Here is a 22,311-nt window from a genome sequence, read left to right as displayed (position 1 = left end):
CAGTAACATAGTCAGTTGTTTTACTAAAGCACTGCATCTTTGATATTTATCTGCAATCCCAGAACTATAACCTCAATAATCCATAGGTTGAGGCAGAAGACCTCAAACTTGAAGCCAGCCTGGATTAGATAGTGAGATCATGTCTTAAGAAGCAAAGCAAAACCCCATATTATTTTTTTAAATTAGGAAAAGGAATTGTTAGTAGAATTTCACAGTGACACCTCCTGCTCTCTAGGAGTCTACTGTGATTTTGAATTGTACAGTATTGCACTAAAGTCTTATGATTTTCTTTTCTGAGACTCCATTCAACCTCTAGTAATTAAAAATAGAATAACTGACTATAAATAATAAATTGTGTTTGAAGTGATTAAAATAAAACATTAGATAAGGAAAATATATTATTCAAAAATATCAGAAATTTGAAAAAATACATAGAGAAATAAGAAAAATACCAAGCTTGATAACACATCTTTAATCTCAGCACTTGCAAATCAGAGGCTGGTGGATCTCCAAGGTCAGCCTGGTCTACAAAGCAAGTTCCAGAACAACCAGAGTTGTGGCATTGTCTCACAAAACCAAAAAGATAATACAAGTGTTCCATGAGTGTAGAGCACATGTCTGTAATCCTAGATCCTGGGGACAGAGAAAAGAGGAGGGAGCCTATTTAAGGCCAGCCTTGCTACATAGCAGATTTCAGATCAACCTGGCTACACAGTAATATTTTGCCAAGAGTGGGTGAGGCAATCTACAGAGAATTACTAAGAAGAGCCAGAATCCCAAACAGATGTAAGTCCATCTTGATAGTAAAGATAAAAGACCAAGGCAGTCATCTGGTTGACTGTAGGAGAGTCAAGAATTTGAAGAAATATAAACAAGTTGGGATTTTGTAAATTGATGAACTATATGAAAATTTAAATTTAGAAAATGTGATTCCCAGTCTAGGGAAGTTAAATATGTCTAGCAACATAACTACTAAGTTTGCTGGAGAAACCATATGAATTAGTGTATGAAATGTCTTCAGCGTCTTAATGCTTGTCTTTTCATCACTTTTTTTGTATTTAGTTGGTGTGATTTTAATATTTCTGCTTATATTTTGATATTCTTTTGGCAAGAAACACAAAGTATAGTCAGAGACATGCTGGAAGACTAATAATGTCATCTTAAAATAAAGAATCTGAAGAACTAGAAATTCTGGAGGCTGGGGAGATGGGTCAGTTAGGTAAAGTGCTTGTGATGCAAGCCTCAGGACCTGGCTTCGGATCACCAGTCCCCATGTAAGAGAGAGAGGAAGACACCCACATGGGTGCTCAGAAAGACATACACACACTATCGTAGAAAATGACATTCCTGAATTTGCTTATTCCCCTTCATGGAACTATGAAACAAGGACTTTATATTAAGTTCTCATATTAAGAAATAAATGTTAAATAGTTAACATTGATTCTATAGAACTACTTCATCTATATTTGTTTTTCTGTTTTTTCGTTTTGTTTTGTTGACTAAAGGATTGGTTACGAGATAGACCATCAAACAGAGAAATGTAAGTCTTTTCTTAATGACCTGAAAAGTATCTGAGTTAATGAATACTGTCTTTGTTCTTTTCTGTCTTTCTTCTTTAATACTCTTTTTAAGATAGTTGTAGCATTTCTTATCTTTACAGACATAAAATTGGAGAATCTTTATTATAATCTTCCTATATAGTTACACAGATTTTTCTTATTATTTCAGTTTTCTCTTAACTAATTTTGGTGAAAGACCTATGTGATGTCTTACGTTTGTACTTGGTTAGTATTAATATATTTATCAATCATTCTAACCAAACATTATACTGCATGTGGAAAATGTCTTGATTTGAGTAGTAGTCATACACAGAATATTTTTAGAAAGCTTGGATACTGAAATTATCTAACAAATACAGAACCAGAAGAGTAAGCAAGAACAGACTGATAGCAATTGTCCTTCATAAGTACAACTGGAGAGGAATGGCCAGTTTCAGGAAATATGTATCTCAGTGTCTCCTCTTTGTGAGTCTGAAGAAGTATGAACATAGGAGGAAATAAACAGTGTTGACATAAGTAGGCAGCTCTGTTTGCGAGTTCCATCTCTAATGTCATTTGTAAGACAGTCATAACCAAAGCCTTAGGAAATAGACACAGAATACAAGTTAATATTCTTTTTTTCTTTTTTGGTTCTGAGGGTTGAATCAAATACAGAGAAAAGAGTGTCTCACTAGCATCAAGAAAGGGAATAATGCTGGATCAATGCTCCTTACACGAAATCCTTTCCCTTACTAAAGTGAAGAGAACTTTTGGGGCCAGTTGGATTCTGGGAATCAGGAAGAGACCTTGGTGGCTCTATATTTCCAGAGTCCTCTTGGTTCTAGTTTGTGCTGTCTCAAATGAGGCTCAAAGCTATGTATTTGGGAGGACTCAGCCTGGAGTTCATCCTGGTCAAACCCCACTCCCGTTTTCATTATACATGTCTCATTTGCACAGGGATCCTTAAGATTCAAAGAACTTCCATTTGGAATCAAGACTTGTTATAAATGAATGGATTGCATATTGGAAATTGACTCTCGAAAAATGATGATGCTTCAGTCCATTTCCAGTCAGTCTGTTCGAATACTTCTAGAATCATATAAAATAATTTCCTAGCATTGTCACAGTACTGGAATGAAATACTAAGCTATGAAATAAAAACATTATTAAGATCTAGTTGCCATCAGTTTAGCACCAAAATAATAATATATATGTAGCCATATAGTGGAGGTACAAGTTGTTGGTAACATGGATACATGTAAATATATACATGTCTGTATATGCAGTAGGGGACTGGCAAGTGTTCAGACAGATTTAAACATCTGTATTCCTTAAATTACATTTCAGTAAGTAATTATTATAATCTTAAAAATTACAAATTAAATGATAGTCAAAACTAAGGTTATTGCACAACTTATATTATTTTTATATTTCTTTAGGCCATCTGAAGGAGGAACATTAAATGGTGAGTCTGTGTGGTAGATTTAATATGAAAATTAAAGGTAATAATTAAAGCATTTACCATATTATTTAGGTAAGACATGTTAGACTTCAAGTTTTAAAAATCCAGGGAAATTGGAAGACTTCCCTCATCTTTAATATAGATATTTTACAGACACATGACCCACCTATAAATTACTTTGCCCACTTTTCTGTTAGCACTCCCCAGCACCCTAACCCAGAGTACTGTTAATCCACCAGGCTTTCTGGCTGGCCTCCATCGTAAATCACACAGTGGCTTGCTTTATGTGGGTCTGTGGTATAACATAAATGGAGTCATGCAGATATATAACTGTTAAGAGATTCATCACTATTACTGTATTAGTGTAGTTTGTGGATTATTAGTATTTCGTAGTATTTCCTTTTTGGAATATATTGAATTTATCCATTCTATTTGATGGACATTTCAGCAGCTTCCAGTGTGTAATCATTATTCTTTCTGTTGCTATAAGCATTTTTGTTCATGTTTAGTAAACATAAATTTGCTTCTCATGGTTATATGCCAAGAGGTGGAATTGCTGGGTCATAGCTTATGCATATGTTCATATTCAGTAGTTACTACCTGACAGATAGGTATTTCAGAGTAGTTATTCCATACTGGCTTCCTTCCTGTAGTTTACTGCTAGTCTGTCTTCTACCACCAAAATAATTTCTCCTAAAAGATTTGATCTTGCCACTCCTCTGCTTGACATTTTTCCCATTGTCATTCAGTAAAATGCAGTGTCCTTTCTTTGCATGACATATTAGGCTCTTCACAATTTGATATTGCCTGCTTCTGTAGCTTCACCTCCTTCAGGTATGCTTATGCTCTTGCTCGTTAATTTGCAATCTTGGTTGCATATTCAGATCACTGTAGAGTCATCTGTGTGGTGCCACAGACCCGTAGAATTAGATACTGTGGACTGAGTGTCAGTGGGTGATGTTCAAATAGCTCCACAAACTATTCTAATTTTATGTAGTCATTCATACTAAACTGCCTGGGGTTTCTCAAATGTAGCGTGTACTTTAGCACTTCAGATATTCTTGTAAATGTATCCCTAAAAATCCACTGCCTTGCAGATTGCTATTTCTCTCCCCTCTGCCCTTATTAATCAGGCAGCCTTAGTTATCCTCTGCTGTAGTCCTCATGATACATGTGTATGTACACAGGTGTCTGTATATACTATATCTCTTTATACGATTGCAGTGTTAAAAACTGTTGGTTTTTAGTCTGTGTGAGAGAGCAGATTTCCTTCTTGTTTATATTTTAGAACGTAGTACCTCACAGGTCTGTTGTTCTCCCATCTCTTCTCCCTAAGATTAAAAGTAAAATCCTCAATAAATACATACATAAAATTGAGCTGTGGAAAAGGGGATCTGGGGTATCCTTACATCCCAGCTCACTTCTCATATTAGAACACCTAAAATAATTAGATGGTTATTGTCCCCAAACCCAAAGGACAAGAAACAGAACAGCTTTTCTTTTCAAGTGACAGGTGTGAAAGTGCAGTTTATGCCAAGATGGAGAGTGGGGCCTCGTGTGCTTCTTCCCAGGGGTTGGAGCACAGTGGCTACTGTTTTACCTAGTGAAATGTGACATGTGATAGTAGTTTTTTCTTATTTTTCTTTCTTTTTTCCCCTGATAGGATAGGTTATAAAAGAAATTTAAAATTATTATTTGAGAATGTTTTAGCATAAATTTATGCTGTACAGGGCTTTTTAAAGTCTGATTTTTTTTACAATTTTAGGTCTTGCTTCTCCATTTAAGCCCGTTTTGGATACAAATTACTATTATTCAGGTCAGTGATACTGAAAACAAAATTTACTGATCTTTGAAGTATTAGAGATTTCATCATTTGTCTCTCATTTCAATGCAGCTGTGGAAAGAAATAACCTGATGAGGTTGTCGCAGAGTATTCCCTTCGTTCCTGTACCTCCACGAGGTAAATCCCAAAATCATAAAGTAAACTGCAACTGGTCTCTAATCTTAACTTAGAAGAATGTGGGTCAGGACAGATTGAGGAGGATTCCTGTGAAGAAATACCAGCTTTGTGCACCTTCTTAGCCTTTGAGAAGGACAGAGTGTGCTAAAATATGGGAGAGCATTAGAAACCATTCTTTGTTCTATTTCAAAACCTGGAAAGTTGACATTATGGGGGGGGGGGGGAAACAGATGGCTCTAACCAGCAGTCTAACATGTGTTGTCATTTCCAGCACTCTGGCCAGCCGGCCTAGCCTAATTACTGGGCTTCAGGCCAGTTACAGGCCCTGCTCCAAAAACTAATGTGGCTAGCTGGCTGCTGAGGAATTGTAAATAATCTAGTTGTGATGTTCCCTTCCAGCCCCCACCTGCTTATGTGTGTCTGTACTCCCCACACAGTTGTTGTTACATACTGCAGTTTGAAAAGTGCTTGTCTTTAAACGTAAGCTCAATAATATTAAACTTTTTTTTAAGTTTGTTAATTCAAATAAATGTTTGTAATATATATGCATAAGATTTGGTGGTGTGTGCACACAGACACCAAAGGAGAACCGTGGTTGTCCTGCTCTGTTACTCAGTGCCTTGTTGCTCACTGCACCTGGAACCAGGCTGGTCACTAACAAAGCCCAGAGCTCCAAACAGCACTGGGTTACCGTTGCCCACGTGCTGGTTTCCTCAGGTTTGCCCAACAAGCATTTTATCCAGTTAGCTACATCCCCTTCAAAATGTATTTCTATTTTTATCACATATCATTTTTGTAAAATTGCAACTTTGGGGTTGTCTTTTATTTTTTGTTTAATATTAACCATAGATATTTACAAATTCTTACTTTTCTTTGTCATTTTTTTAAAGTTATGATTTGATCTTAAACTGTTCATTTGTGTTACAGGTGAGCCTGTCACAGTGTATCGTCTGGAGGAGAGTTCTCCCAGTATACTGAATAACAGCATGTCTTCTTGGTCTCAGCTAGGCCTCTGTGCCAAAATTGAGTTTTTAAGTAAAGAGGAAATGGGAGGCGGTTTACGAAGAGCAGTCAAAGTGCTGTGTACCTGGTCAGAGCATGATATCCTGAAATCAGGGCATCTTTATATCATTAAGTCATTTCTTCCTGAGGTGATAAACACATGGTCAAGCATTTATAAAGAAGATACGGTTCTACATCTCTGTCTCAGAGTAAGTGTCAGTGAACTTGTCTGTAAGCTGTGATCTGAGTTTCCTGTTTTAACTTTGGAAGTCTGAATAAATGAAATCTTATTTACCTATTGATCAAGGCCCTTCACCTTTTCTGTAGGAAATACAACAACAGAGAGCAGCACAAAAGCTCACATTTGCCTTTAATCAAATGAAGCCCAAATCCATACCATATTCTCCAAGGTAAATGTTAACATTTGGTGGGGACTTAATATTATTTAGATAGCAGTCTTTATTGGCACTCATTGTTGCTGTTGTGTATTTGTTATACATGCTGCTTATTAATTAGAATCTCACTTACAACTCTCGGTGATATCTGACTTTTTTGTAAGGTTCCTTGAAGTTTTCCTGTTGTACTGCCATTCAGCAGGGCAGTGGTTTGCTGTAGAAGAGTGCATGACTGGTGAATTTAGAAAATACAACAATAATAATGGTGATGAAATCATTCCTACAAATACTCTGGAAGAGATCATGCTAGCCTTTAGCCACTGGACCTATGAATATACCAGAGGGGAGTTACTGGTACTTGACTTACAAGGTAAATCTAATACTAATTATACTGAAATGAAGTTCTCACCTATTCACATATTACACATGATATACAGATATCTGCTAATTTAAAATCTTAGGCTGGTAGTCAGTGTAAAATGAGTCATTTACAGTAATAACAGTATAGTCATTGGGGATTTGAATAATGAGATTGGTTGTCTTAACTTTTATTAAGGTATAGTTAGTTTTACTATGCATCCCAAACTGGCCTGGTACTTGTGACCTTTCTGTCTGAGTCTCCTAAGTGCTGTGACTAAAGGGATGTGCTACCACACCTAGCCTAGCTATCTTTTTTGTTTGTTTGTTTATTTATTTATTGGTTTTTCGAGACAGGGTTTCTCTGTGTAGCCCTGCCTGTCCTGGAACTCACTCTGTAGACCAGGCTGGCCTTGAACTCAGAAATCCGCCTGCCTCTGCCTCCCAAACATTGTGATCAAAGGCATGTTCCACCATTGTCTGTCTAGCCTACCTATCTTAATAGTTAGGGTGATACATGTTCGCATGAAATCTATTACAGCACTCTTAGTTGTCTAGCTCTTAGTATTTCGTAGGTATAAAAATCATTTTTTATCAAAGCAGTAATGAATGTCTTTGTTTTTTGTTTTATGTTATCTTTCACTAAACTATCCAAAATAAATTAGTAGCTTATAACAGCAACTGCTTAACTCATGGCTTCCAGAAACCCGAGGCGGTCAGAAGAGGGCAGCAGATCCCCTGGAACTGCAGTTCTTAGGACGTCCCCTGGAGTTCTAGGCAGTTGTGAGCCTCCATGTGGGTGCTGGGAAAAGCAGTAAGTGGCTCTTACACTCTTGAGTCATTTCTTCTGCCCCATACTTGCAGAATTTAGATAGACTATAATGGGGATATCTCATTACTGTTGTCCTTTCTGAGAGCTTGAACTGCTGAAGACATTGGATAGTTTATTTGGAATTAAATATCTTAGATCTTGGTTCACTACCATCTTCCTAACTAAAATGGGGTTTCCTATAATAGGATGGTTTTAGGTAGTTGGACTTGCATGGCAGCTGCTTTTTCCAAGAGAAAAAGCTCAGATTCTTTCCCGACCCTGGTTCTTTGGGTTTTGAGACAGACTCACAGTGTATCCTTGTATCCTTGGCTGACCTGGAACTCGCTATATAAACCAGGCAAACTCAACACATCCTCCTTCCTCTCCTTCAGGAGTGCTGGGATTAATGGTGTGAGCCAACTCACCTAGTGGTAAAAAGCCAAAACATGGGCTTGTTCTAGATTCTTTCCACCTATTCTCCCTTCACATGTGATTTTCACACCTTAGGCAAGCACTGTACTACTACTACTAACTGCCCTTCCGTTTAACATCGCCTTCTATATCACAAAGTCTGAAGCATTGGATAAATCTGTGACATGGAGGTACATGATGTATGTCTGGATTGGTATACCTTCATTCCAGCTTTAATTTTGCTTCTGTAGCCAGAGCTGTTGCTTCTCTGATTTCTGTCAGTGGGCTCCTAAATTGGCTTGAGAGATAAGTGCAGTTTTATTAACATTGTAATTAAGAATGATGCTATAAGGGGGCTGGTGAGATGGCTCAGTAGTTAAGAGTGCCAACTGCTCTTGCAAAGGTTCTGAGTTCAAATCCCAGCAACCACATGGTGGCTCACAACCATCCATAACGAAATCTGATGTCCTCTTCTGGAGTGTCTGAAGATAGCTACAGTGTACTTATATAATTAATTAATTAATTAACAAACAAATTTAAGGAAAAAAAGAATGATGCTATAAAATATCTCCACACTGTTTTATTATGTGAACATAAACCTTTATATCCTGTTATTTGTCTTTTTTATGTATGCATTTAAAGGAGTAGGAGAAAACTTGACTGACCCATCTGTAATAAAAGCTGAAGAAAAAAGGTAATGAGATTTAACTGTTTTGTTGTGGCATAATTTGCTGTTTTCAACTCCACATTTCCACTTCTTTAAAAACTCCCTTCTTTACTCGCTGATTCTGTAGATCCTGTGACATGGTTTTTGGCCCTGCCAATCTAGGAGAAGATGCAATAAAAAACTTCAGAGCCAAACATCACTGTAATTCTTGCTGTCGAAAGCTTAAACTTCCAGGTAAAAATTTTCACTCCTTATCTGCTATGTGGTCCAAGCTAGCTTTGAATTCAAGATTTGGCTACCTTAGCCTCTGGATTACTGGAATTATATACATTTGCCATCATGTCGAGTTTATAGGATTTTAATCCATATGCTGTATATGGTGCTTACTATAAAAAGGCGGAAGGTATAAAGGTTTGGGTAATTGGTTGGAATTCCTGCTGTGGTAGCTCCTTCGTAAGTACAGTAAGTACACGTGAACTCTTCCATTACTCCAGTCCCAGGGGATTTGGCTCCTTCTTCTGGTCTGTGAGGGCACTAGACACACGTATGATATGCATACATAAATACAAGTAAAACACTTGCACACACCTAGAAAAGTAAACACGGCTTATGCCTTTAATCCCAGCACTTGGGAGGCAGAGGTAGGCGGATTTCTGAGTTCAAGGCCAGCCTGGTCTACAAAGTGAGTTCCAGGACAGGCAGGGCTACACAGAGAAACCCTGTCTCGAAAAACAAAAAAATAAAATAAAATAAAAATAAACAAAATTTTTTTAAAATGTCAGTTTAAATATTTTTAAAACCATTAACTGTATTTTTACACTTTGATTAAATTGAGAATTTTTTTTTCTCTTTGTTTCTTTAAAATTTTTTTTTTTTTTTTTTTTTTTTTTGGTGGGCATAGTTATACACGCCTCTGATTCCAGCATTCAGGAAACAAAGTCTTGTGTATCTCTGAATTTTAAGGCCAGCCTGGGCTACATAGGGAATTCTAGGTTAGCCAAGGCTAAATAAACTCTCTTTCTCAAAAATGGGGTTGAGGATTTATTAATTCTTTGGGAGTTCCACACACTGGCTTTTGATCGTATTCACTGTCTGCCATACCTTGCTGTTCACCTGTGTGTCTTCCTTTTTTTTCTTAAACCCATCAAGTCCATTTGTGCTACCCATATATTCCTGGTGTGTTCAACTTACCAGGAATTACTTTGTTGGGGAGTTGGGGGGTGGGGTCTTGCTTTTTATATCAGGCTGGCTCTGAATTTCTAGATCCGCCTGCCTCAGCCTGGCCACACGTGACATTTTATGTGGGTTCTGAGAATAAAACTCTAGTCCTTATGCTTTTGTGGCAAGTATTTTACTGACTGAGCCATCTATACTGAGCTATCTATAGGGACTTTTTTTTCTTTTTTTTAATTTTTTTTACCTCCCCCCACCTCTGCTCCCCTACCCACCCACTCCCACTACTTGGCCCAGGCCTTGCCTTGTGCTGCGTCATATAGTTTGCAAGACCAAGGGGCCTCTCTTCCCAATGATGGCCGATTAGGCCATCTTCTGCTACATATGCAGCTAAAGACATAAACTCAGGGGGTACTGGTTAGTTCATATTGTTGTTCCACCTACAGGGTTGCAGCCCCCTTCAGGTCCTTGGGTACTTTCTCTAGCTTCTCCATTGGGGACCCTGTGTTCCATCCAGTAGCTGGCTGTGAGCATCCACTTCTGTCTTTGCCAGGCACTGGCATAGCCTCACAAGAGNCCACAAAATCAGGGTCCCTTCAGCAGAATCTTGCTGGCATGAGCATTAGTATCTAGGTTTGGTGGCTGATGATGGGATGGACTCCCGAATGGGGTAGTCTCTGGATAGTCCATCCTTTCATCTTAGCTCTAAATTTTAACTCTGTACCTATATCCTTTCATGAGTATTTTGTTCCTTATTCTAAGGAGGAATGAAGTATCCACCCAGTGGTCATCCTTCTTGGTCTTCTTCTGTTTTGCATAATGTATCTTGGGTATTCTAAGTTTCTGGGCTAATACCCGCTTATCAGTGAGTGCATATCTAGTGACTTCTTTTGTGATTGGGTTACCTCACTAAGGATGATATCCTCCAGATACATCCATTTGCCCAAGAATTTCATAAATTCATTGTTTTTAATAGCTGAGTAGTACTCCATTGTGTAAATGTACCACAGTTTCTGTATCCATTCCTCTATTGAGGGACATCTGGGTTCTTTCCAGCTTCTGGCTATTATAAATAAGGCTGCTATGAACATAGTGGAGCATGTGTCCTTATTACCAGTTGGGAGATCTTCTGGGTATATGCCCAGAAGAGGTATTGTTGGGTCCTCCGGTAGTACTATGTCCAATTTTCTGAGGAACCGCCAGACTGATTTCCAGAGTGGTTGTACAAGCTTGCAATCCCACCAGCAATGGAGGAGTGTTCTATAGGGACATTTTTAAAGAATACTGACTTTCTTCTCCCAGGTAGTTCCTTGACTATGATTAGAAGTTACCTGTCACCTCTCCGTTTTGACATTTGATCTACATGGGGCTTGTGCTGTTAGAATCACTGTGAGTGCTTATATACGCAGCTGCTCTCCTGTGTCTGGAAGACATCGTTCCCTTGGGTTTATGTACCTCCTGTGGCTCTTAGTCTTTCTATCATTCCTTCCCCAGTGTATTTTCTGTTCTCTTCATGTTTAGTTTTTTTGTTTAGGTTTTTGTCTGTGTGTGTATTCAAGATACCCCTCTGTCAGGTGTTTGTTAAAGATAATTCCCATTTTGTAGCTTGCTTCTTCACTCAAATAATAGTGGTTTTTGCTGTACAGAAATATTTTAGTTTCATGAGGTCTGTTTATTAATTTTTGGTCTTAAATGTCTACATGGCTAGGATCCTGTTGGGAAAGTCCTTTCGTGTACCAGTGAATTTAAGCCTATTCCCAACTGTATCCTCTATCTGATTCAGCACATCAGATCTTATGTTGAGTTCCTTGATCCATTCATAGTTGAGTTTTGTGCTGGATGAGACATAAGTATCAGATTTCATTCTTCTACATGTAGCTACCCAGTTTGTAAAGCACATCTGTTGAATATACCCTCTGAAATTTTGTTGGTGTCTTTCAGGTAGGAGTGTGCACTTAACGTGTGGGCCCTCAGTTCTAGTCCATTGTTCAGTGGGTCCAACTTTATGCTAGTCCCTAAAGTTACTATAGCTCTGTAGTGTCTCTTGATTTCTGGATGGTAATTTTTTTTTTTAATGATTATGAAAAAAAATGAGATAGTTTTGACTAATTTATTTGTGTTTCCATGTGATATTTAAGATTCTTTTTCATTTTTGTCAAGAATTGTATTGGAATTTTGATGGGATTACATCGAATCTGTAGATTGCTTTTGGTGTGATAGCCATTTTCACAATCTTAACCATAACAGTGCAGTGAGCATGGGGCATTTTCCATCTGTGGTACAAGACTGTGACCCTGTAAGCGTGACAAAAGCAGGGTCTTGTACACTCTGCTCATTAATGTATTGTAAACTTAAATAACTACAAAATTGTACACACTTTATATATTGTCTGTTGCTATATTATCATATTTACATGATTTACTGATTTGTACTCCTTATGTAATAATTATATAGAAATGTATGATTAAGTTTGTAATTTAAGGAAATAGATCTGACACATTTAGAGGAAAATTAATGTAGAAAATGTTCTTAATTCTTCATTTGTAAGTTTCTGACTTTTCTTATTTTTCCTTTTCTCTGCTGGGGTTGTGAACATAGATCTGAAGAGGAATGATTACACGCCTGATAAAATTATATTTCCTCAGGATGAGTCATCAGATTTGAATCTTCAGTCTGGAAATTCCACCAAAGAATCAGAAGCAACAAATTCTGTTCGTCTGATGTTATAGTACTGAATCATTGATTTTTGCCTACACTTCACAAAAGTATAACTGTCAAGTTTTCCTTTCAGGAGGGAATTGATATGGGAAAATGTGTGCAAAATGAGCTTGCTGGCCCCACACATAGTCTAGAGGTAATGTTCTCATTGAAAAACGCCTGGAGGCTGCAGGTGACAGCTGGAAAATGCTAACTGGCAGAGAGTTTCGGCCAGTGAAGGACCTGAAACTTTTCTGTTGAGAGTGGTGATTCTCTCACTTGGTGCCTGGTGATTCTCTCACTTGGTGCCGTACCATTAACCAAAGTCAAGTCTTCGGATGTTATTGGCTGCTCAGTTACAGCCATCCAGCTAAGGAAACTAAAGTGTGCAGCTTTTTGGTTAAATGTCTTCCTCAGTTTGTGCTCTGTGATAATGTTAGCTCTCAACTAGATGTTTGTGGCCACGGGAGAACTACTCCTTACAATTTTGCTTCACAGGCATGTTACAAAGCCTGCACTGAAAACCATTTGTCTTCCCTCTCTCCCTCCCTCTTTTCCTGTAGTATTGAGGATCAAATCCAGGGCCCCATGAAGACCATTTTCTAAGAGACATTTTATTTAAGAATCAACTTTAGAGTATGTTTATGGATACAGCCAGTTTTTGTTAAACAAAACCTGAATTGTACAAAAGGATTTTTTAACATTTATCAATGTTAAGTAAAAGAAAGCCATGATAAATAAGAACTCACTGTTCAATGGGTGTTTCCTGTGAGGAAGGTTACAGTTGTAACAGCCTGCAGTTGCATACATCTCCAAAGATTTACAGACTTAGTGTATCAAATCAGAGTGTCATGTGAGTTCTCACATTTAAAATTCTGTAGGAATGTGTCAATGTGAATTCTATTTCTGGTACTTAAGAAATCAGTTGTTGGATTATCCTTATACAGTATAGGGAGATCACAATACAACTTCATGCCAATAAAATATAACTTGATTGCCCAGATATTTTTGCATATTTAGCAACAAGAAAAGCTTATCATTTGACTCAAGTTTTATGCTTTCTCTTTCTTTTCATTTCCTAGGTACTAATTTTAATTTTTATTTGGAAGGAGCAGTGTAAAGCTTACTTGTATTCAATAGTGTATCTCATAGATACAGACAAGGCCGCAGAGATAAGCTGTTAAATAGTGTTTAATGTTGATGTGGAGAGAAAAGGTGTATTACTTAAAAATACTATACCATATACGTTTTGTATATCATTAAATCTTTAAAAGAAATTAAATTTATTCTTGTTTACAGATGTTTAATGAGTTTACTCATTCTGAAATGTATGGTTTGTCAGTGTGGGGGGGGCATGCAATGGATTATGTGTGGAGATCAGAAAACAACTTCAGGTGTCAGTCCTGAAGTCTGTTGTAAGAATACATTCTTCACTCACATTTATTTTGGCTGGAAGATGTACACTTCTTGTGGTCAGAGGACTACTTGCAAGAGTCAGCTTTCTCCTTTTCACCATGTAGGTTCCAAGGGTCAAAATCAAGTCATCGGGGTTGGCAGCAAGCATTACCTGCTACGCCATCTTGCTAGCTACTTTAGCCTTATTTTCATCTTGTCTGTCAGCACTGTGCACACAGGCTAGCTGACCCTTGTGTGTCTAGGGGATCCTTTTGTCTTTCCTTCCATCTCTCCATAGGAAGCTTTGGAATTACATGCACTACTACAGCTGGCTTTCATATGGATTCTAGGGATCTAAACTCTGAGCTTACAGTGGGCAGCTTTTCTCCATCTACCGAGTGGCTCCCAGGGATTGAATTCAGGTCATTGGCAAGCACCTTTACCCATTATGCCATATCTTTTGTTGCTTTTAATCTCCAGCTAATCAGAAAAAAAAGATTCATGTTTAATTTTATATTATTTTTACAAAATAATTTAGAACTTCTTGAGGCTGGAGTTAAGAACACTGGTTGCTCTTCCAGAGGACCCAGGTTCAATTCTCAGCACCTACATGGCAGCTCACTATTGTTCATAACTCAATTCCAGGGATCCAACATCCTCACACAGACATACATGCAGACAAAATATCAATCAGTACAATAAAATAAATATTTTTAAATGCCACATTTTTAAACACTCTGTGCACTTGAGCCATGTAATAGTCCTGTAAAATATGTTAGTCCATTTTATAGGTGAAAGAAAGCAAGATTACTGTAGATACTTTTAGTATGTAGCAATATTAGGATTCAGACCCAGGCATGCTAGTTTTCCCGAGCTTTTAAGCAGTGTTCTGTATTGACTGTCAAGCAAAGTGACAATTGATGCTTGCTTTTTTAATTGTCAACTTTGAGATAATTTAGAATCACTTGGAAAGAGTTTCAGTTGAAGAATTAATCTAGATCAGGTTGGCCTCTGGGATTGTGTGAGACTGTCTTAATTGATGTGGGAAGTTCCAACCCAGTCCCTGGTTTGGGGTTCTGGGCTGTGTAAGAGTGGGAGGGGCTGCCTGAATGCAGGGTAGTTGGCTGGGGTGCTGCAGTCATTCTTTTTGCTTCACTGTAGATATAGTGACTGACTGACTGGAGCCCCTCCTGCTTCCGTAACTTCCCTAAAATGCTGAAGGGGGACCTGAAATAAACACCTCCTTTCCTAACTTGTATTTTGTCCAGAAATTGTATCACAGCAACAAAAATGTAACTATAAGAGGTGCCATTTCCTGAACATTTACTCAGATATATTTCCTTTGACCTTTTTGGTGTTATTGTTTATTCTGGAGAATGACCTATAAATGACACTTTTTATCCCAAACAATCATTGCCTTTGTTGAATCAAATGCCCTTTTCTTTCTGACCATCAAGGGCATCAGGCACACAAATGCTGCATATGCATACATTCAGACAAAACACTCTGTAAACTCAAAATATTTTTTAAAATTATCACAATACCAAACAATGATGTAGAATGTGTTTGAGTAGTCAGTTAAGGCAAGAATTCCTATAGCTGTTCATTGCTTAGAAGCTAGGCAGTGATGGTGCACGCCTTTAATTCCAGCACTTGGGAGGCAGAGGCAGGTGAGTCTCTTGAGTTTGAAGCCAGCCTGGTGTACAGAGTTCCAGGATGGCCAAGGCTACAGAGAAACCCTGCCTTGAACACACACACCCTCCCCCCAAAAAAGTATAATAGAAAATATAATAGAAAAGCTGTCTGCACTGTGGGGATTCTTTTTTTTTTTTTTTTTTCTATTTACTGCAACTTAACTATTTTCACGTCTTATGTTGGAAGACCCTACATTGTTGTGAGCTTTTCCCTAGAATTCCAAGCTCAGGAATGTTGTGATTGTCTGAAGCAGTTTTTGGTAAGCTTTTGTGGTGTGAGGGCAGAGGTTGTCTGTTAGTGTGCAGCACTCACCAGGACCAACAAGACTTTTGAGTCTTTCTCCACCCAACAGCTAGCTCTCTTCTTTCTAGGGATTTGCATGTCACATACTGCATATACAGTATACATATTAAAGAAGCATAGATAACACAAGAGCATATGTATCAACTGGGCGTGGTGGTGCACACCTTTAATCCCAGTACTAGGGAGGCAGAGTCAGCTGAACTCACTATGTAGAACACAGTGCACTTGAACTCAAAATTCATGAAGCATTTATATTTTGAGACAGATTGCTTCCCCCCATGAATGTATCATGGTATAGCTGCTTCCATTAATAAAAATATAAGCATGCACATCTAGGAGACATGTAGACCTGTTTAATGTATACCAGAGTGTTAATGCTGACTCCATGTTCAGTCCCTCTTCCCCCTTTTTAAAAGATTTATTTATTTTTATGTATATGAGTACATTGTAGCTGTACAGATGGTTGTGAGCCACCATGTGGTTGCTGGGATTTGAACTCAGGTCCTTTTACAGAGCAGTCAGTTGCTCTTACCTGCTGAACCATCTCACCAGCGCCCCTTCCCCTCTTTTAAGTGTGTGTGAGTTCCTGCACATAAGAATGTGTACCATGTGTGTTCTGGGTGTTGGTGGAGGCCAGAAGTGTTGGATTCTCTAGAAGTGACAGGCACTTGTGAGCTGCTCAACTCGGGTGCTGGAAACTGAACTCCAATCCCCCCTGAGAGAGAAAAGCAGTTGCTTTTAACCGGGTCATTTCCCCAGCCCTCCATGTTCAACTTTACACGTTTTAATTTTTCTTTGTGTATGGGTGTTTTGCCTGCACCCTTGTATGCTGCTGTTCAGGGTCTGCTGTCCCATCTGCCGTGGTGTGATCCACAACAATCACAACTGCTGGCTCGTGGGAGGGCTGGAAGTGGAAGAACCTTGGGCACAGGCAGGAAGAACAGACTCGGGCAAGGCAGCATCAGTGAGACAGCTTGCCTAAGAAGGGGAGAACAAAGGCCATTTAAACCTTTTGTAGGGTAAGTAGGGTGTGAGTGTACATCATTGGCCAAGGTGCTGGGGGTGCATAAGGAGAAATTCTAGATGCTGCTGGGCATGACCTTATAAAGAGAGGAAGTTAACCTGGCTACTGTGCTATATGTCCTCCAAGGGTGGGGCACAGGGCTGTGTACAGAAACACAAAGGCCCAGAGCAGGGGGAACCATCCTACTCCTGCAGATCTCAGAATGAGATTTCCAGGGTTTGCACACAGCTTGGCCCCACTCTTGGCTCGGGGCCTGCTATGGGGCCCCACAGCATGCCTGGCTAGAAGAGGGCTTTGGGGTCCCCTTAAACCAGAGTTAGACATTTGTGAGCAACCATGTGAGTGCTGAGAACAGAACCTGTGTATTCCAGAAGAATAGGCAGTGCTCTTAACCACTGCGTCCTCTCTCCAACCCTGCTTTATTCTTAATATTTACATATGTGGATATACATGTGTGTGTGGAAGTCATAGGTCAGACTAAGGCATTCCCATGGGAGCTATCCACCTTGTTTTTTAAGACAGGGTCTCTCTGTGAGCTCACTCTCCCAGAGATCAAAGATTACATGCACTTGCCACCACACCAGATCTGATTGAGAAGTACTTCACCAATTACGCCATCTCCGAGAACTCACCATCTCTTAACATTTGAAGGCACTTATGGTTAACCTTTAAGAGTAAAATTAGGAAAAAGATTAAGTAGAACTTTTGTTTGGCATGCAGGAGGCCCTAGGTTCTACCCAACACAGGCAGAAAGGAGAGAATAGAAAATAAAAGTACCCTTGTAAGAAGTGTCAACTGTGCTAGAGCAGTGGTTCATGGGTTAAGAGCCCAGGCTGCTGTTCCAGAGGATCCAGGTTTGATAGCCAGCACCCACATGGTGGCTCACACCCATCTGTAAATTCAGATCCCGGAGATCCTCTCCCCTCCTCTGGACTCAACAGGCAGCATGCACACAGGTGCATACCCAGATAAAATGCTGGCACACAAACTGTGTGTGTTTAAAAGAGAGCACCGGTTGCTCTTGCAAAGGATCCAGGGTTAGTTAGTTCCCACCCACATAGTGGCTCACAGCCACCTGTAACTCCAGTCCTAGCACATCTGACACCCGTTTTGGCTTTTGAGGACACCAAGTGTATAAATGTGCACATACATGCATGCCAGCAAAACATTCATACATTAGAAAATACTTTTAGGGTGCTGGAGAGATGGCTCAGTGGCTAAGAACACTGACTGCTCTTCCAGATGTCCTGAGTTCAATTCCCAGCAACCACATGGTGGCTCACAGTCATCTGTAATGGGACCTGATGCCCTCTTCTGGTGTGTCTGAAGACAGCAATGGTGTATTCATATACATAAAATAAATAATTAAAAAAATACTTTTAAAGTCTAAATAATGGGAACATGCAAGAGTTGGAAAGCACAGGGCTGGCATCCAAACTGTCAAAGACAGTAAGTTCTAATGTGACTATTTTAAACCTGTAATACCAGCAGCACTCAGGAGGCAGAAGGATCATGAGTTCAAGGCCAGTCTGGGCTACACACTGAGACCTTGTCTCAAAAAGGAAGGGAAGAGCTGGGGAGATATCGTAGCAAGTCAAAGTGCTTACTGAGCAAATGGTGGGACGATATACTCATTGTAACTACAGTGGAGATGGAGACTGGGGTTGGTAACATTGAGAGAGAGAGCTAAGATGGCTTGCAGCTGGATATGAGGCAACCAACTGATTAGATAACAGGAAAACCAGGAATTCTGGGAAGCAAGGTGATGTTTGCAAGTTGGCTGGCCAGCTGCAGGGAGCCTAGGAAAACATGCAAGGCAGATGCTTTCACGCTTGCTTCTAGTGCGGATCAGTGTTACAGACTGGAGTGTAGGTGAGGACAGGTTGTTGTTGTTGTTTTAGATTTATTTATTTATTATATGTAAGTACACTGTAGCTGTCTTCAGACACTCCAGAAGGGGGAGTCAGATCTTGTTACGGATGGTTATGAGCCACCATGTGATTGCTGGGATTTGAACTCCGGACCTTCAGAAGAGCAATCGGGTGCTCTTACCCACTGAGCCATCTCACCAGCCCGAGGACAGCTTTTAATAAGAAAGCCCTGTGGCTACATCTCTGGTAACTGATAGTATGCTATGCTATCCCACATGAGAGTTGAGAGAGCTGATGAACACTCACAGACCCCATCTAGGTCAGAGCAGCAACATTTGCAAGGTTGACCAGCTGGCACTGGCAGCCCAAGCTAACAGCCGGCAAACCAGTCAAGCTCAACAAAGCAAGTCAGAGATGATCAGGGCGCTTGAAAGAGAGACCACTCTCCTATCTGAGTGAATCAGAAGAATGTGCACAGAATATGCAAACCTTTCATTGCCCTACTCCCTGTGTGCAGAGAATCAACCATTTGTAGTAGGATTCTCAATCTGGTTGGTTGGTTTGCTTGCTTGCTTGCTTGCTTGCTTGCTTGCTTGCTTGCTTGCTTGCTTGCTTGCTTGCTTGCTTGAGACGGGGTTTCTCTGTAGCCTTGGCTGTCCTCGAACTTGATCTGTAGACCAGGCTGGCCTTGAACTCAGAGATCCATCTGTCTCTGCCTCCCAAGTGCTGCTATTAAAGACGGGTGCCACTATGCCCAGCTGGATTCTCAGTCGTTGTCCAGTTTCTGGTCTAAATCCAATAAAAAGCCCCTAAATGACCAACCAACTTGATGTTTATTTCTCCTGGGACCCCTCCCACTTGTTGTTCCCTAGTTTCTCATTTTTCTTTGATTTCTCCCAAGAAAGACTGTTTTCACTTTAGATTTGTATTCATCACAATTGTGAGAGAATTCAAGAGCCCCAACCTTGATTTAACTTTCACTAACTGTTTAGACTCTGGAAATCTAAGTCTCTGGCACACAGCTATCTGGATGGAGAAAGATCTCAATGATCTCAAAATTGCATCATATTGAAAATTATTTTAAGTATGGGTAAACTCACTCTCCTCAATTTCGCAGTGTGGTCTCTTACCAGAGAGCACTTCTCCTTCGTCCTTGTCTTCTTGAAGGAAATAATTCAGCGATGATGCAGTTTAAGTATAAATGTATCACCCCAGAGAGACTGAGGGGGGAAGGCTGGTTGAGCAGGGAGGATCAGCCCAATGGATTATATGCTGGAGACTTTTACAAGGTCTTATCACTAATTGTGAGAGGGGTTTTGTATTCATAGGGGTGAAGAAGCCCACTGACCACCAAGTCATTGCACCTGATCTTGCCTTTTATTAAAAAATGCCCTGTAATTTTCTAGAAAAGCCCACACAAAGAGTGCTCTCAAACTGCAATGCAAATAACAAAGGACTGCATAGGCTACAAAGGATGGTATAGACTTGGGGGGGGGGGAGTGTGCAGCCCTGCTTTACGGGTTTGTTGTAACTGTGCCAGAGCGGCAACCGGGAAAGTGCCTGGCACTTTAATTCCTGATCCAACAGGAAGAAGCTAAGCTGCAGCAGTATCAAGGATGCTTAACCACGGAGCAGTCTCACTGCCAAGACACAGCAGGTTCCGTTGTTACATCGCACAGAACTCCTTTCCTCCCAACCTCACCAGATTAACATCAACGTGTTCACAAAAATCCATTATGTATCACCCAGAGCTTAAAAACCAAGTGGGTTGGAATAACATAGTCACCCTTGCTACTCAACTTTAGCTTGACATAAAAGTATGTGAAAAGAACATAGACAACACTTTCATATTGTCAAAATATTTAAAATACATGGAAGTAGATTTTGAAAGTACTGCACAACTTTCAGATAACTAGAAAGAAACTTCTAAGAGGGGCAGATTAATACAAGCCACCAAAGAGAGAAGGAAAAGTGAAGAAGCAGCCCTCTTTGTTTAGTGTGAGCTGTATGAGGTAAGGGCCTGCTGTGGGCAGTGGTGCCCCGGTGTACAGATGAGGTGGGAATGTCGCGTGCTGGGCAGTGGGAGCACAGCTAGCAGTGAGCATTGATGAGACAGGAGCTATGCTAGGGCTGTCAGAGGCTAGGTATCTCCCAGTTGTATAGGAAGGGAAAAATAAATCTAGAAAGGTTGTGATTATTGGTGTGCATTCTGATTCTCAATACATACATGCACATACACAAAGGGGTATCATGGATCCAGTGCATATTTCTTAGTCATTGTGTGTGTGGCGGGGTGGTTTGGAATAGTGCGTGTGTGAGATTGATGTCATGTGGTGTGTGCGTGTGTGTTGCAGTGTGTGGCTTACAACTAAAAGGCCTAGAAAGGACACTGCAATCTGCTGAGTACCTGCAGGCTGTGTGTGCTCCTGGAGACCAGCTTTCATGAGCTGTCACTCATACTGGGGTCTTCAGTGACACAGCTGTGTCCTATTTGCTCCTGATCTCTCCACCCATATGCCATAACTGACCCCACTGAAACTCATTGGTTCACCAAGTTGGACTTTGAGAGTACCCTTCCTTCAGCCTGTCTTCAGGTCCCTACCAGGGATAAACCGATACTAAGGGCTCTCTGCCTGCTCTCTGCTGGTGCTTGGCTGACCCAGTAGATCTGCTCAGAGAGCAGGCCGGCAGCAACTTGGCACTCCAGAGGCAAGGCCCCAGAACAGTGCTTCCCAGGTCACAGCTCCATGCTTTCTCTAGTTAGAGCTGAGGGTGTCATCCTTTTCCTCCAGTGGAATAGTCTGAGCTCAGAAAACCATGTGTGCCCCAGAGGCCACAGCTTGTAAATCCTATAATAAGCCTGAGTGGTGGTTTGGCCCAGGGAGTGGCACTATTAGGAGATGTGGCCTTGTTGGAGTAGGGGGTGGCCTTGTTGGAGGAAGTGTGTCATTGTGGTGGTGGGCAATGATACTTTTCTCCTAACTTCATGGGAGCCAGTCTTCTAGTGTCCTTCAGATGAAGATATAGAACTCTCAGCTCCTCCTGCACCATGTCTGCCAAGACGCGCCCTTGTTTCCCACCTTGATGATAATGAACTGAACCTCTGAAACTGTAAGCCAGCCCTATTTAAATGTTGTCCTTATAAGAGTTGCCTTGTTCATGGTGTCTGTCCACACCAGTGAAACTCCAACAGCCTGTGTACTACACGTATGTGTCCAGATCCAGCTGTGTCTCCATCCCAAGAGTAAACAATCCTGGTGACCTCACTGTAGTGTGCATCGGAACGAGAGAATCTCACTACCTCCTCCATAGGGGAAGAGATGTTCCTCTAGGGTTCATGGGAGCAGTGTTGCCACACACTGCCCCCAAATCCAGAGGATGAACATCTCTGTGTGTTTCTGTGTGAGAAACCCAGCAATGGAGGGAGAGCAGAGATGTGGACAATCCATTCTCAGAAAGTTGATCTTTCAGAAGCATTTCCAACAAACAAGTAATGGTATCCCTTGACAACCCGTTAGAACCTTGGTGTGAAGGGTGACAATTGTGATGC

At 40.3% G+C, this 22,311-nt stretch overlaps 1 protein-coding gene across 4 annotated transcripts in view; it reads left to right on the top strand.

Moving 5' to 3' along the window:
- Trpm7 (transient receptor potential cation channel subfamily M member 7) overlaps positions 1 to 13,774 on the top strand; it is an 88,368-nt gene extending 74,594 nt beyond the window's left edge. For 2 of the 4 annotated variants that reach the window (XM_029536376.1, XM_029536375.1), the window contains exons 31-40: positions 1,506 to 1,540; positions 2,978 to 3,003; positions 4,766 to 4,816; positions 4,895 to 4,960; positions 5,888 to 6,171; positions 6,290 to 6,372; positions 6,522 to 6,727; positions 8,579 to 8,630; positions 8,731 to 8,837; positions 12,375 to 13,774. In XM_029536376.1, coding sequence (XP_029392236.1) covers positions 1,506 to 1,540; positions 2,978 to 3,003; positions 4,766 to 4,816; positions 4,895 to 4,960; positions 5,888 to 6,171; positions 6,290 to 6,372; positions 6,522 to 6,727; positions 8,579 to 8,630; positions 8,731 to 8,837; positions 12,375 to 12,505 — 1,041 coding nt within the window. In that variant the 3' untranslated portion in view covers positions 12,506 to 13,774. The remainder of the gene's footprint in view (positions 1 to 1,505; positions 1,541 to 2,977; positions 3,004 to 4,765; positions 4,817 to 4,894; positions 4,961 to 5,887; positions 6,172 to 6,289; positions 6,373 to 6,521; positions 6,728 to 8,578; positions 8,631 to 8,730; positions 8,838 to 12,374) is intronic. The other 2 variants (XM_021192646.1, XM_021192645.1) reach the window with 1 other exon arrangement.
- Positions 13,775 to 22,311: the final 8,537 nt, after the last annotated feature.

Source organism: Mus pahari, chromosome 3 (assembly GCF_900095145.1).
Source record: "Mus pahari chromosome 3, PAHARI_EIJ_v1.1, whole genome shotgun sequence".
Taxonomy (NCBI): domain Eukaryota; kingdom Metazoa; phylum Chordata; class Mammalia; order Rodentia; family Muridae; genus Mus; species Mus pahari.
The sequence above is the reverse complement of the archived record's forward strand: the minus strand, read 5'-3'. Positions and strand labels throughout refer to the sequence as shown.